The sequence below is a fragment of the Ranitomeya imitator genome, chromosome 5, assembly GCF_032444005.1.
Source record: "Ranitomeya imitator isolate aRanImi1 chromosome 5, aRanImi1.pri, whole genome shotgun sequence".
Lineage (NCBI taxonomy): Eukaryota > Metazoa > Chordata > Amphibia > Anura > Dendrobatidae > Ranitomeya > Ranitomeya imitator.
This window is the reverse complement of record NC_091286.1, coordinates 515956566-515971012: the sequence shown is the minus strand read 5'-3', so window position 1 is coordinate 515971012 and position 14447 is coordinate 515956566. Positions and strand designations below refer to the sequence as shown.

The following is a 14447-nucleotide window of genomic DNA, read 5'->3' as shown; positions in this document are numbered from 1 at the left end:
CACATGATCGCTCACTCAGGAAAAAGGTGCTGCGCCGGGAGTCGGGACAGAGCCAGAGGGATGTCGGTGCGGCCGCGCGGTGTGGGACAGGTGAGTATGAGGGACGGGGGGGAAGAAAGAGGACGGGGAGCCCGGAGCAGAGCCATGGGGGAAGGACCGGGGGGGTGGAGAGATGAGCCATGCATACGGGGGGTTTATGAGCCATGCATACAAGAGGTGGGGGGGAATTATGAGCCATGCATACAGGAGGGAGGGAATATGAGCCATGTATACAGGGGGAATTATGAGCCATGCATACAGGAGGGGGGAATATGAGCCATGCATACAGGGGGGGGGAATTATGAGCCATGCATACAGGAGGGGGGATATGAGCCATGCATACAGGGGGGGAATTATTAGCCATGCATACAGGAGGGGGGATATGAGCCATGCATACAGGGGGGGGGGAATTATTAGCCATGCATACAGGAGGGGGACGATGGTGGAATATGAGCCATGCATACAGGAGGTGGGGAGAATTATGAGCTATGCATACAGGAAGCGGGGGATTATGAGCCATGCATACAGGAGGGGGGGTGGAATATTAGCCATGCATACAGGAGGGGGGGGAATTATGAGCAATGCATACAGGGGGGATTATGAGCCATGCATACAGGAGGGGGGAATATGAGCCATGCATACAGGAGGGGGGGAATATGAGCCATGCATACAGGAGGAGGGGGTGGAATATGAGCCATGCATATGGGATGGGAGGGAGATGAGCCATGCATACAAGATGGGAGGGGGGCATTATACAGTATTGAGCATCATGTGGGGTCATTATACAGTATGGAGCATCATGTGGGGTCATTATACAGTATGGAGCATCATGTGGGGTCATTATACAGTATGGAGCATCATGTGGGGCCATTATACAGTATTGAGCATCATGTGTGGCCATTATACAGTATAGAGCATCATGTGTGGCCATTATACAGTATTGAGCATCATGTGTGGCCATTATACAGTATTGAGCATCATGTGTGGCCATTATACAGTATTGAGCATCATGTGGGGCTATTATACAGTATTGAACATCATGTGGGGTCATTATACAGTATGGAGCATCATGTGTGGCTATTATACAGTATGGAGCATCATGTGTGGCCAATGGCCATTATACAGTATGGAGCATCATGTGTGGCCATTATACAGTATGGAGCATCGTGTGTGGCAATTATACAGTAATGAGCATCATGTGTGGCCATTATACAGTATGGAGCATCATGTGTGACCATTATACAGTATGGAACACTGTGTGGCCATATTTATTTTTGTTTATAATTATTGTATATGAAACAGTGTGATCAGCAGTGCTAAATGGGTGTGGTTGGGACGTGGATATGGGTGTGACTAGTTGTGAAATGGGTGTGGTCAGAGGTGTGGCCTAAAATTTGCCGCAGCGCACATAGTGAGCCGCAAACTTTATACCTCTTTCCCTTCTGCAAAAGTTGGGAGGTATGGTACCACATTTGCCATATTACGGTAAGTGCCACAAATCCCATGGGGAATGAATGAGGCCAAACGCAGTGTTGCCGTAAGTGATCCGTTACAAGGCAGATGCAAAAAAACTGCCCGATCTCTGCTGCAAAAGGCTACTTTCACATCAGCGATTCTTGCCAAAGTCTATGCCGATAGTGTCATACTCATCAATGGGGGAGGCATCATTAAAAGTGCCTAGGACAGCAGAAACTCTAAATACGGCCCTGGTCATATGCCATCTAGTTAAAATTTTGTATGAATTTTCTTGAAGGAGAATACAGCGAGAGAAACCTCGAGCATGTAGCAAAATTTTAACAATCTGATCCTCTGAGAATTGGATATTTAATTTGGATTCCCAAGAATATATAAAGGAGGATTTAAAATTTTGAGAAGGGGTAATAAGGCGGGAGTATATTCGCGATATAATTTTAAATCTTGGAGATGCTGCTTTAAACATAAGATCTAGCCACGACCATTTGGTTTTATGTGGGTATTGTTTTCTAAATTACAGGAGAGTTCGTTTAACATGTTGCTCTTGGAGAAAATTGTTTGGAGAAGCCAGAGCATTACTAGGCCAAATATCATCTTCAAAGATTTTGTTGTCATAAAAATTGTTTAAGGAAACTTTAGGTAGCATCGACCATAGGTTGTATGAATCCTTAAAATTAGAATTAACCAGATATTGTATGACTGTAATAGGAGTCAATGATGAAGGAAACGACTCTGGTGGTAGGTCATTGAGTACCAAGCGTCTGATACGAAGGGTAGTCAGTGTAATTTCATCTAATCTCAGAGATTCAGAGGGTTTTGAACATGACCATAAGAGTGGAATACCTTTATTGCTTAGCAAGGCTGAGTCAATGGTGTCTTGGGTATCCCTCTCAAAACTAAGCACCGTTCTCAACCATCTACTCAAGTGAATGGCTTTATAACAAATATAAGGGTCCGGCACCCCCAAGCCTCCCGAGGAATTGGGGTAATAGTTTGTAGGGCAGCCTAGCTGTTTTATGTCTCCATATAAATCTAGATATCAGAGATTTTATATTTTTGAAAATGCAAGGGAGATAGATAGGTACCATAGTCATATTGTACAACAGTATAGGCATCAAGTACGTTTTGAAGACATTAATGCATCCTATCCAAGATAAAGTAGGTAAGTCGTAAGACTTCATCAGTGCTTCTAGTTTCGTTAGTAAGGGGGAAAAATTGGAACTAAACAGATCGATGGGATCTCTAGTATTCCATATCCCCAGGTATTTTATAGAGGTTGTGGACCAAGAGAAGGGTCAGTTTACGAAGTTTGGATAGCTGAGAGTTTGACAAAGTAATATTAAGGACTTCAGATTTTGAATTGTTGATTTTAAAATTTGACAATAAGCCGAAGTGATTTAGGATATCAAGAATAATGGGGAATGCTTTAAAAGGATTAGAGATAAGGAAAAGCAAATCGTCTGCGAAAGCTAACGTTTTTAATTCAAATTTACCTATTTGTAATCCCTTAATCCGTTCATCTTGTCTGATTCTTTGGATTAGCGCCTCGATGATCAGTGTGAATAGAGACGGGGACAAGGGGCACCCCTGTCTAGTACCGTTATTATATATCTTAAAATTGTCTGATAGGGTGCCGTTAACCCTAACACTGGCTGTAGGGAAGGAATATAAAGAAAAAAATCGCAGAGATAAATTGCAAGGGAAATCCGAATTTAAACAATTCTTTCTCCCTATGCCTCCAACTCACCGTATCAAAAGCCTTCTCGGCATCTGTGGACAGGAGAGTTAGAGGGATATTCCGTTTTTTAGCGTACATTATGGATTGGAGAATTTTGGCCCGAATTGTCCTTACCCTCCCGCCCTCGTACAAACCCTGCCTGGTCTGCGTGTATTAATTTAGGAAGAATATTTCCTAACCTGGTCGCTAAAATTTTCGCCCATAATTTTGTATCTACATTGAGAAGGGATATCGGTCTATAGCTTGCACAAAGATTGGGATCTTTCTCTTCCTTTGGCAAAATTGTGATAAAGGCTTCCAGGGCTTGTTTCGGAAGGGATTATCCTGTGAGGTAGGAATTAAAAAGTGTGACTGGATGAGGCAGCAGTGATTTAATTATTTTTTTTATAATAAATGATTGGGAGGCCATCAGGGCCCTAGGGCTTTCCCATTAGGAACAGTCGACAGAACCTCTAAAACCTCATCAGAGGTAATTGGGATCGTTAGTGATGTTAAGTCTTCTGCAGACAATGAAGGAAGTTTCAAGGGAGAAAGGAAATTATCAATTATGTCTGCAGCCACTGAGGGATCCCCCATGTCCTCCGATGTTTCTAAGTTATAGAGGCATTCATAGAAATTCTTAAACTCCCTGGCAATATCAGCAGTCCCAGTAACCATTGTATCGTTTGAATTTTTTAATTGTGTAATGAAAGTTTGCCCACTGCTTTTCTTTAGAAGAGTGGTCATGAGTTTGCTGCCTCTGTTGCCATGAAAGTAGAACCTCTGTCGACTCCACATATAAATTTTAGCTGACTGAATATTTAGGAGATCTCTCAGTGTAATTCTAAGTGTTATGAGTTCTCTTTGGATTTTATCTGTCTGAGACTTTTTGTGTAATTTTTCAAAAGAGTTAATCTGGTGAAGAAGAGACATAATCTCCCTTGATCTTTCTTTCTTTAAATATGAGCCTAGTGCTATAAATTCTCCTCTCAAAACAGCTTTGTGTGTTTCCCAAACCACAGGTGTAGAAGGGCCAGAGAGAGAATTCTCTTTAAAAAAAAGATCAGGTGAGAACTGGAATCTAAGAGTGTTTCATTTAGCATCCATTTGTATGAAGGTAGAGGTAGAGATGAGATATGCATTTCCATGAAAATCGAGGCATGATCTGATAGGGAAATAACATCTATTGTTGCAGATTTCACTAGTTGTAGATGGGAGGATTGGGTTAAAAGATAATCTATTCTATGATATGGGGAGGTGAAAAAAAAGTACAATCTTTAGACGAGGGATAAAGCATTCTCCAGGGGTCAATTAAACTTAAAGATTGTAGGGTAAGATGTAATTTTCTTAAAGCCATGTGCACATGTTCAGGTTTTTTCGCTTTTTTTCACGTTTTTTCGCATTAAAAACGCTATAAAAACTCATTAAAAACGCATACATTATGCATTCTATCATTTAGAATGCATTCTGCATGTTTTGTTCCCATGGATGCATTTTTTTCCGTGAAAAAAACGCATCGCGGTAAAAAAATGAGCATGTTCATTATTTTTGCGGATTTTCTGCGTTTTTCCCGCAATTCTATGCATTTGGGAAAAAACGCACAAAAAACGCATCAAAAACGCGTCAAAATCGCGGTAAAATCGCGGTAAAAACGCATGCGGATTTCTGGCAGAAATGTCAGTTTTTTTGTCAGGAAAATTTCTGCAAGAAATCCTGGCGTGTGCACATACCCTAAGGCTTTTTGCAAGATAGAGGATTTCCCTGATGAAGTGTCTATTGTCGGGTTAAATGAGACATTAAAATCCCCTCCTACTATAAGAATCCCTTCCCTAAAGAAACTAAGAGTATTCAGTACTTTACACAACTAGCCAATTTGATTGTTGTTCGGGCATAAATATTACAAAGAGTGACTTTTGTGTTAGCTAGCAGACCTTTAACCATAATGTATCTCCCATCTGGATTGGATAAAGTATCTTTCAAAGTAAAGGGAACATTTTTTTTTATTGCTATACTCACTCCTCTTGAAGCCATGGTACCCGTATTATTGTACAAAATAGGAAAACGCGTTCTCGTCACATCTGGAATTCTACCTTTTTTAAAGTGAGTTTCCTGGAAAAATATAATACTAGAATTTTTGGAGTGCAAAAATCACAACAACTGCCCTCGTTTCCTTGGTGATCGTATCCCCTTAACATTGTATGAGGCCACTACTACAGTGGCAGACTTATAATCGTTACCGGTCATGATGACCTAGAAGTGAGGGTGAAAAAGTGTTGCTACGTGTGTACCAAAATTGAAATACAATGATAACAATAGGGGGAACAAGGTATAACATACTAACATTCATAGTCCCATCCGTTGCGGAGGTAGGGGCACATAACATCCTCCCAGAACAGACAGAACAGTCCTTTATAGGCGCACAAGTGACGATCCAAAGGGGTGGGTGGAGAGCAAGAAGAAGAGAAGAAAAAAACAAAAAAACAAAAAAAAACATATATATATAATTTCCCTTTCTCTTTTTCCTCTCCTTCCCGTCTAAACTCCTCCACTCGTAACCTCCTCCACCGCCCCTGAAATCACCCAAGAGAACATTGGAGAGACCACATTTAAGTCTCTTATCAGACGCAGATCTTTACCAAATCAAACCATGACTGTAAAGTAAAATCTAAAGACCAATATGAGATACTTAGACAATATAGCCTATTGGCATTTCAAGGAGGTGGTTTCTTCTTTGCTCCAGTTTTCCCTTGTTTCGGAGACGAGAACCTCTTGGCTGGAGACCATTCACCCTGCCCCACCAAAGGATGAAGCCTGGTGGGAGCATTTAGAGACATGTCCATGGGAAGCCAAGAAGGAACATCTATGCACCTCAATGTTGGTTGGTACACAAAATGAGAATGCTTGGTCTGGGGGAAATTGTGTGTAAATGGGTTAGTAACTGGCTTAGTGATAGAAAGCAGAGGGTGGTTATAAATGGTATAGTCTCTAACTGGGTCGCTGTGACCAGTGGGGTACCGCAGGGGTCAGTATTGGGACCTGTTCTCTTCAACATATTCATTAATGATCTGGTAGAAGGTTTACACAGTAAAATATCGATATTTGCAGATGATACAAAACTATGTAAAGCAGTTAATACAAGAGAAGATAGTATTCTGCTACAGATGGATCTGGATAAGTTGGAAACTTGGGCTGAAAGGTGGCAGATGAGGTTTAACAATGATAAATGTAAGGTTATACACATGGGAAGAAGGAATCAATGTCACCATTACACACTGAATGGGAAACCACTGGGTAAATCTGACAGGGAGAAGGACTTGGGGATTCTAGTTAATGATAAACTTACCTGGAGCAGCCAGTGCCAGGCAGCAGCTGCGAAGGCAAACAGGATCATGGGGTGCATTAAAAGAGGTCTGGATACACATGATGAGAGCATTATACTGCCTCTGTACAAATCCCTAGTTAGACCGCACATGGAGTACTGTGTCCAGTTTTGGGCACCGGTGCTCAGGAAGGATATAATGGAACTAGAGAGAGTACAAAGGAGGGCAACAAAATTAATAAAGGGGATGGGAGAACTACAATACCCAGATAGATTAGCGAAATTAGGATTATTTAGTCTAGAAAAAAGACGACTGAGGGGCGATCTAATAACCATGTATAAGTATATAAGGGGACAATACAAATATCTCGCTGAGGATCTGTTTATACCAAGGAAGGTGACGGGCACAAGGGGGCATTCTTTGCGTCTGGAGGAGAGAAGGTTTTTCCACCAACATAGAAGAGGATTCTTTACTGTTAGGGCAGTGAGAATCTGGAATTGCTTGCCTGAGGAGGTGGTGATGGCGAACTCAGTCGAGGGGTTCAAGAGAGGCCTGGATGTCTTCCTGGAGCAGAACAATATTGTATCATACAATTAGATTCTGTAGAAGGACGTAGATCTGGGGATTTATTATGATGGAATATAGGCTGAACTGGATGGACAAATGTCTTTTTTCGGCCTTACTAACTATGTTACTATGTTACTATATGTAATGTTGAAGATCTCCCAAATTTTGGCAAGGTCATCTGGATGACGAACAGTAGCTTGTTTTCCTCCGCCATGAATAGACAAACTGAAATGAAATAACCATTTGTATAATATCTTGTTGGCACGGAGTGCATCCAGCAAGGGCTTCATAAACCCTCCTTTTCGCAAAAGTCTATGGAGCTCAGTCTTGGTACAGCTGAATAGTCGATCCTTCATAGGATATGTTTTTATTGTCTCTAGTTGCGTTCAAAACTGCTAAGGTGTTGAGGTAGCTGAGTAAGCCACATATCACATCTCTCGGGGGTCTGTAGATTTTGGTTTAGGCCGAAGCGAGCGATGTATCCTTTCAATCACCATTTGATCACATCTTTCTTGTGGTAATAATAATGCAAATATCTCTTTAGCTGATTTTTCAAGAATTTCATTAGAGACGCTTTCCGGTATCCCTTTAATTCTGATATTTTTCCTGCGGCTCCGGTTTTCTTGGTCTTCTAGGGATAGAGATGCCGTATTTAATTGAGCTCTATGGAATTCCAGGTGATCTTTAATAGTGTTTGAATGGCTTATTATGGAAGATTGGATGACTTCCAGGGACTCCACATGGTTGCCGATTTGTTGAATATCCGCCCTCAGGCCAGAGACCTTGGCAATCAATGGTTTCATAACTTGAACTAGTGCCTTTTTAAGAAAGGATTTTGACATCCCCCCAGAGTCCATGTGAGCAATATCGCTCCCTGAAGCTTCATCACTAGAGTCAGAATCATCAATATGATCATCAGTAGCAGTATTAGAGTGAGGGTTTTTATGGATAGCTCGAGCTGTCAGAGACTTGCTTTTCAGGAATTTCTCCATATCACTTTGTTTATTCCTCCGAAGAATAGGGGTAGAAGATTTTCCGCGCTCTTAAGTTTAACCATTATATTTGAATATAGCGCTGGCTTAAAGATCACCCCATGTGCGCCAGTGAAGCTTTTCGAACAACATGCTTATAGCTGTAGAGACCATCACAGTTTCTCAGTTCAAATGAAAGAGAGTCTTTCTGCAATACTGTCTGGAGTAGCGACTAATATGGATTAAAGAAGAAAGAATATTGGGCAGACTTGAGAGCACGCTTATCAGTTTCTCGCATGCAAACCCAATTACTGGATAAGGTAGCTAGGGGTTAATCCAGTTAGGAGAAGGGAATTGGATGAAAAGCCAAGAAGTACAATTTCCCTTAGGGAAAGGCTTGCTGTTTATTGCAGCGTATCACTACACAAGCAGGAGAAGGGGGGAGGGGACATGGAGACCAGACACTCCCACCTCTCGTGCTCAGCAGAAAGAACTTCACCACAGGTCCCCAAATCAGCACATGCTCCCGTATCACCGTCTCCTCGCCTGCCAGGGGCCAGCGGACTTCTCCTCAACTTTACCTTCAGAGTCTTGGCCAGCACCCGGGTGTCACGTCCCTATCCAGCGGACCGTACCGGCATGTGTGCAGCACTCTCCGACAGATCTTGCCCAGGGATCCCCGATGAGCTGGTGAGCATTCCTCCCCTTCGGTCACCAGCGTGATGCTGATACCGCAGTTCGCTTCTCAGACGAGCGGGACGAGCAGCGCGTGCAGCAAGATGGCGCCCAGGCCAGCCGCCGGAACTTGTCTTCGCTGCTTACCCAGTCACCGCCGGTCCCAGGCAGCTTTTAGAGACCGCAGCGCCTTCTTCCAGTACTCTGGTGACTCTTCTGACACCAGGACTTCTTCTATGTGGACTCAAATTGAGCAACAGTTGGCCTGACAGCAGGAGCCGCTCTGTCACATGTCTTCCCTGTCCGAAGTTCAGGCCACGCCCGAGGAGTGCAGTTTTTAAAATGATGTCACATTTGGGTATTTTCCGTCATATCGGTCCCCTAAAGTTACTTCAAATGTGATGGGGTACCTGAAAAAAATGGTTTTATAAATTTTGTTGGAAAAATGAGAAATTGCTGATCAACTTTTAACTCTTCTAATTTGGTAGCAAACAAAACATTATGTTTCAAAAATTGTGGTGATGTAAAGTAGACAATGTTATTTATTAACTATTTTGTGTGGCATAACTGTCTGGTTTAATGGCATAAGAATTAAAAGTTTGAAAATTGTGAAATTTTCAAAATTTTCACCAAATTTCTGATATTTTCACAAATATGCGTAAGTCATGTCGAACAAATTTTTACCACTATCATGAAGTACAGTATATCATGTGAAAACATTCTCAGAATCACTGGGATCCGTTGAAGTGTTCCTGAGGTATTACCACATAAAGTGACACTGGTCAGATTTTAAAAAATGAGGCTTTAACCCCTTCTTTCCGAAGCCTGTTGTCACCTTCATGACCGGGTCAAATTTTACAATTCTGACCAGTGTCACTTTATATGGTAATAACTCGCTGGATTCTACTGATTTTGAAATTGTGTTTTTTTCATGATATATTGTACTTTATGATAGTTGCAAAATTTCTGCAATAATGACTTGCATTTATTTGTGAAAAAAGGTAAAATTTAGCAAAAATTGAAAATGTAGCATCTTTTAAACTTTTAATCTTTATGCGCTTAGATAATAGAGCTATATCACATACAATAGCTAATTAATAACATTTCCCACATGTCAATTTTACATCAGCACAATTTTGGAAACATCATTTTTTTTTGTTAGGAAGTTATAAGGCCTAACAGTTGACCAGCGATTTCTCATTTTTCCAACAAAATTTACAAAACTATTTTTTTAGGGACCACATCACGTTTGAAGTGACTTTGAGGGTCCTATATAACAGAAAATCCCCAAAAGTGACACCATTATAAAAACCGCACCCCTCAAGGTGCTCAAAATCACATCCAAGTAGTTTATAGACCCTTTATGTGCTTCATAGGAATTTTTGGAATGTGGAAGGAAAAAAAGAAAAAAATTGTCACAAAATTTTTACTTTAGACCCATTTTTTTATTTTTGTAAGGGTAACAGAAGAAAATGGACTCCAAAATTTGTTATGCAATTTCTCTTGAGCTTAGGCACGCGGCAGGGCTCGGAATGGAAGGAACACTATTTGACTTTTTGAATGCAAAATTTCCTGGAATAATTAGAAGATGGCATGTTGTGTTTGGAGAGCCTCTGATGTGCCTAAGCAGTGGACACCCCCACAAGTGAGATGTGTGGAGAGCACCTTGAACCCCACCTTGAAAAAAATCAAATTAGTCCCACAAATATATTATTTAGTCCCAATTTTTTTTTATTTTTACAAGGATAGCGGGAGAAAATAGACCCTAAAATTTATTGTGAAATTTCTCCTGAGTACGCAGATACCCCATATGTGGGGTAAACTCCTGTTTAGGCTCACGGAAGGATTCAGAAAAGAAGGAGTGACGTTATGTAATGCAGACTTTGATGGAATGGTCTTACGGTGTCATGTCTCGTTTCGAGAGCCCCTGATGTGCCTAAACAGTGGAAAACCCCGACAAAGGACACCATTTTGGAAGGTAGAAACCTCAAATGTATCTAGATGTGTGGTGAGCATCTTGAATCCCCATCTGCTTCATAGAAGTTTATAACGTAGAGCCATGAAAATATAAAAATCACATTTTTCATACAAAAATGTTATTTTAGCCCCATTTTTTAATTTTCACAAGTATAGCAGGAGAAAATGGACCCAAAAATGTGTTGTTCTATTTCTAATGAGTACGCCGGTACCCCACATGTGGTCAAAAACTACTTTTTGAGGCACATAAGGAAAGAATCTGCATATTGGAGTTGACATTTTGCTAGACTGGTTTGAGGGTGCCACGTCACATTGGCAGAGCCCTTGAGGCTAAGGTGCCAGAACAGCAGAACCCCCATAAGAGACCACATTTTACAAACTACACCTCTCTTTGAATTCATCTAGGGGTGCAGTGATCATATTGACACTATGTATATGTCACAAAATTTTATAACATTGCGCAGTGAAGGATAAATAACTATGTTTTTAACACCAAAATTTTGTTTTAGCCCCAGATCTTACATTTTCACACTAGGAAATGGATAAATATCGCACCAAACTGTGTCCTACAATTTCTGCTGAATTTAAAAATAGATGGCTGTATAGTACTGCTTAGCCATATGGCGTGACTTGGGAGGGACAGTGCGCCATTGGCAAGTCATTATCTAACTAACTTGCCAGTGCCTGATGATCAGGATCTTGTTATGACTTCGGGTCACCATGTCAATGATCGGGACCCCATGATGTTATTACGTGGTCACCGATTGAAGGGCAGATCGCCATGATGTATATACAGCTCTGGCAAAAATTAAGAGACCACCACCTCAAAGCCCTGTCATGGGCAGCCCAATCTCCAGACCTGAAGCCCATTGAAAACCTCTGGAATGTAATCAAGAGGATGATGGATAGTCACAAGCCATCAAACAAAGAACTGCTTACTTTTTTGCACCAGAATCAGTGTGAAAGACTGCTGGAAAACATGCCAAGATGCATGAAAGTTGTAATTAAAAATCATGGTTAATCCACAAAATATTGATTTCTGATCTCTTCCTGAGTAAAACATTAGTATTGTTGTTTCTAAATGATTATGAACTTGTTTTCTTTGCATTATTTGACCATTTTTCTTTGTCAGAAACAAATTACAAAAATTATTGCTTGGAAATTCAGAGACATGTTGTCAGAAGTTTATAGAATAAAAGAACAATTTACATTTTACTCAAAAATATACCTATACAGAGAAAAATAAGACAAACTGAACATTTTGCAGAGGTCTCTAAATTTTTGCCAGAGCTGTATATTGCATTAGTTGGGAAGTCCTTCCCGACCATGAACTATATATAATGCAAATGTCAGGAAGACGAAATAGGAAGAGTGGCGCAAAGTGTCACAGGGGCTATATCCTGCAGCGAATCCAACAATTTCCCACAAAAAATTGTAAATATTAAAATTCAATACCACAGATATACATATCTATATATGTATAGGTTCGCGCTGGGAAAAAAGCAGCTAAATGTCTAAGTAGGTGTCCACAAGCTGGTTAAGTTTGCAATCACCTAGTCCAAATAGATATGGCTTAAAACATGGTGGTCCATAGATAAAAAATACTTCAATACGTAAGGAGTGATTCCAATCAACTTCACAAAAATATATCGCAAAACTAACTGATGTTAATCAACCCACAGGCAATATTTTTACGTGTCGGTGGGAGAAATATTCTTTTACCCGCCGTGCGGGTAGGGACCATCCCTGAGGAAGGAGACCGGTGTCTCTGAAACGCGTAGGATAGAGGTCCGTACCACACTCTGTACACATCACCGGGTTGTAGTAGCGGTCACGTGGGTCACTAGGTCAGACAGGTCCTGCAGACTAGCCGGACTTACCGCTCATACCCCACGAGGCGTCGCCACTACTGGACCCCGCTTTCACCTGCAACCTGGTGAGTAGTGGCTGCTACCGGCCGGGGCAGCCACTAGCTTCGATAAAGACTTCACCTGACTTTTATTTAACACGCCACTGCATGGAAGGGCAACGCTACCTGCATCTTGGAGAATCCCAGCACGGCGGGTAAGAGAATATTTCTCCAACCGACACGTATAAACATTGCCTGTGGGTTGATTAACGTCAGTTAGTTTTGCGATATATTTTTGTGCAGTTGATTTCTTACATGTGCATGGCCCCACAGAATAACATTGGTCCAAGTGTGATCCAATGTTTGTTTGATAATACGGTTGTCTGCACGAGCTCAAATCCTGAGGAATAAAGTTGATTTCCTCAAGGCAGCAGGGCTCTCAGTGCGAAGTCAGTTTTGGGTTCAGAATGCAGTTTAGTAGCTTTTTTTTACATGACAGGTTCCCTTTAAACGTGAACCTGTGAATGATGCCTCAGATGCAAAAAACAGGCATCTGAATGAGGCTTTATTAGCATCCTAAAATTAAGAGGTGTGCATTAATAATAGATTTCCAGTATCTATACTCAAAGCATATGTGAATAATTTAAATCATCAGTAAGTATCAGGTGACAATCCTTGTAGGCATACAATGTATAAAATGTAGGCTTTATTCCCTAGTACTTATCTCCATCTTTGCCATAATCCAGAATTGTAGGATGGTACATTGCACATCTATGGTCTCTGGACCCTACTTGTTCACTGAATAGCTGGAACATGGAAAAGAAGATTACTTACATGATATGAAGCACCAGAGATATAATCCCACTGGACCATGTAGAGATTCGTATGGTTTTCCGAAGGCGTTGAACATGAAGAAGCCAGTCCCCACCAGAGCAAACACAATAAGTGCGGTACTGAATATCACCACACTGACATGCATGCTGGCAGGAATAACATTCAGCAAGTTGGGAAAAACTAAAAAAAAAGAAGAAGTACATGTGATGTGCCAGTTGGAAAGAAAAATACTATTTTTTGCTACACGCTGCAACTCCTATATGGTAATATTATACATATAGCTGGATAAAGTGACAAAATTGTCATAGTTATTTTTTTCTCGACAGCTTATCAAAAAATCACAGACAGACGATATTTTTTGTGGACACATTGGAAAACCATAATAATGATTATAAGTGATTAGGGTTGATCGAATAGCTTTGGATAAGTGCTTATGCAGCTGCGGCGGTGAGCAGTTGATTATCGGGAGCGCTCCAGGTATACAGGTTACCGATGCAGCTATTCGGTAAGCGTTATAGCTATTCGGATAAGCTCTTATCCAAAGCCATTCGATCAACCCAATAAGTGATCCATGTCAATAAGTTTGATGTGAAGACATCAGATGCATTCAATCTAAACTGTATTTTGACTGAATTTATCATTTTAATCTGTAAAAGAATCCATGTTCTTCAGACGTTGTCGGGCGTGTTCTTTTTTTACCTTGCATGATGCCTCCTGCCTACAATTGGTCAATGTCATGCAGAGGAAGCAATCTGAGTTACCATTTCTTCTGTAATTACCATGCAGACAAAAACCATAAATGAGAAAAGTAGTCATCCTCCAGTTAATTTCTTACATTGGATGTATACTTCATGAATATTATCACTCATTGCATTCTATTGTAGAAAGAAAGCAATAAGTCAATCTGTGTGCTTGTCTTTGTGCTCGCTCACGTAGCGGATATGTGCAGAAGCTGACGACTATTTGGCTGCTGTCACACTAGCAGTATTTGGTCAGTATTTTACATCAGTATTTGTAAGGCAAAA

General features: G+C 40.9%; 1 protein-coding gene across 1 annotated transcript in view; it reads right to left on the bottom strand.

Annotated features, from left to right (window-relative positions):
• CLRN1 (clarin 1) overlaps window positions 1–14447 on the bottom strand; it is a 90869-nt gene that overhangs the window by 35036 nt on the left and 41386 nt on the right. Inside the window, exon 2 of the mRNA XM_069727518.1 lies at window positions 13423–13602. Coding sequence (XP_069583619.1) covers window positions 13423–13602 — 180 coding nt within the window. The remainder of the gene's footprint in view (window positions 1–13422; window positions 13603–14447) is intronic.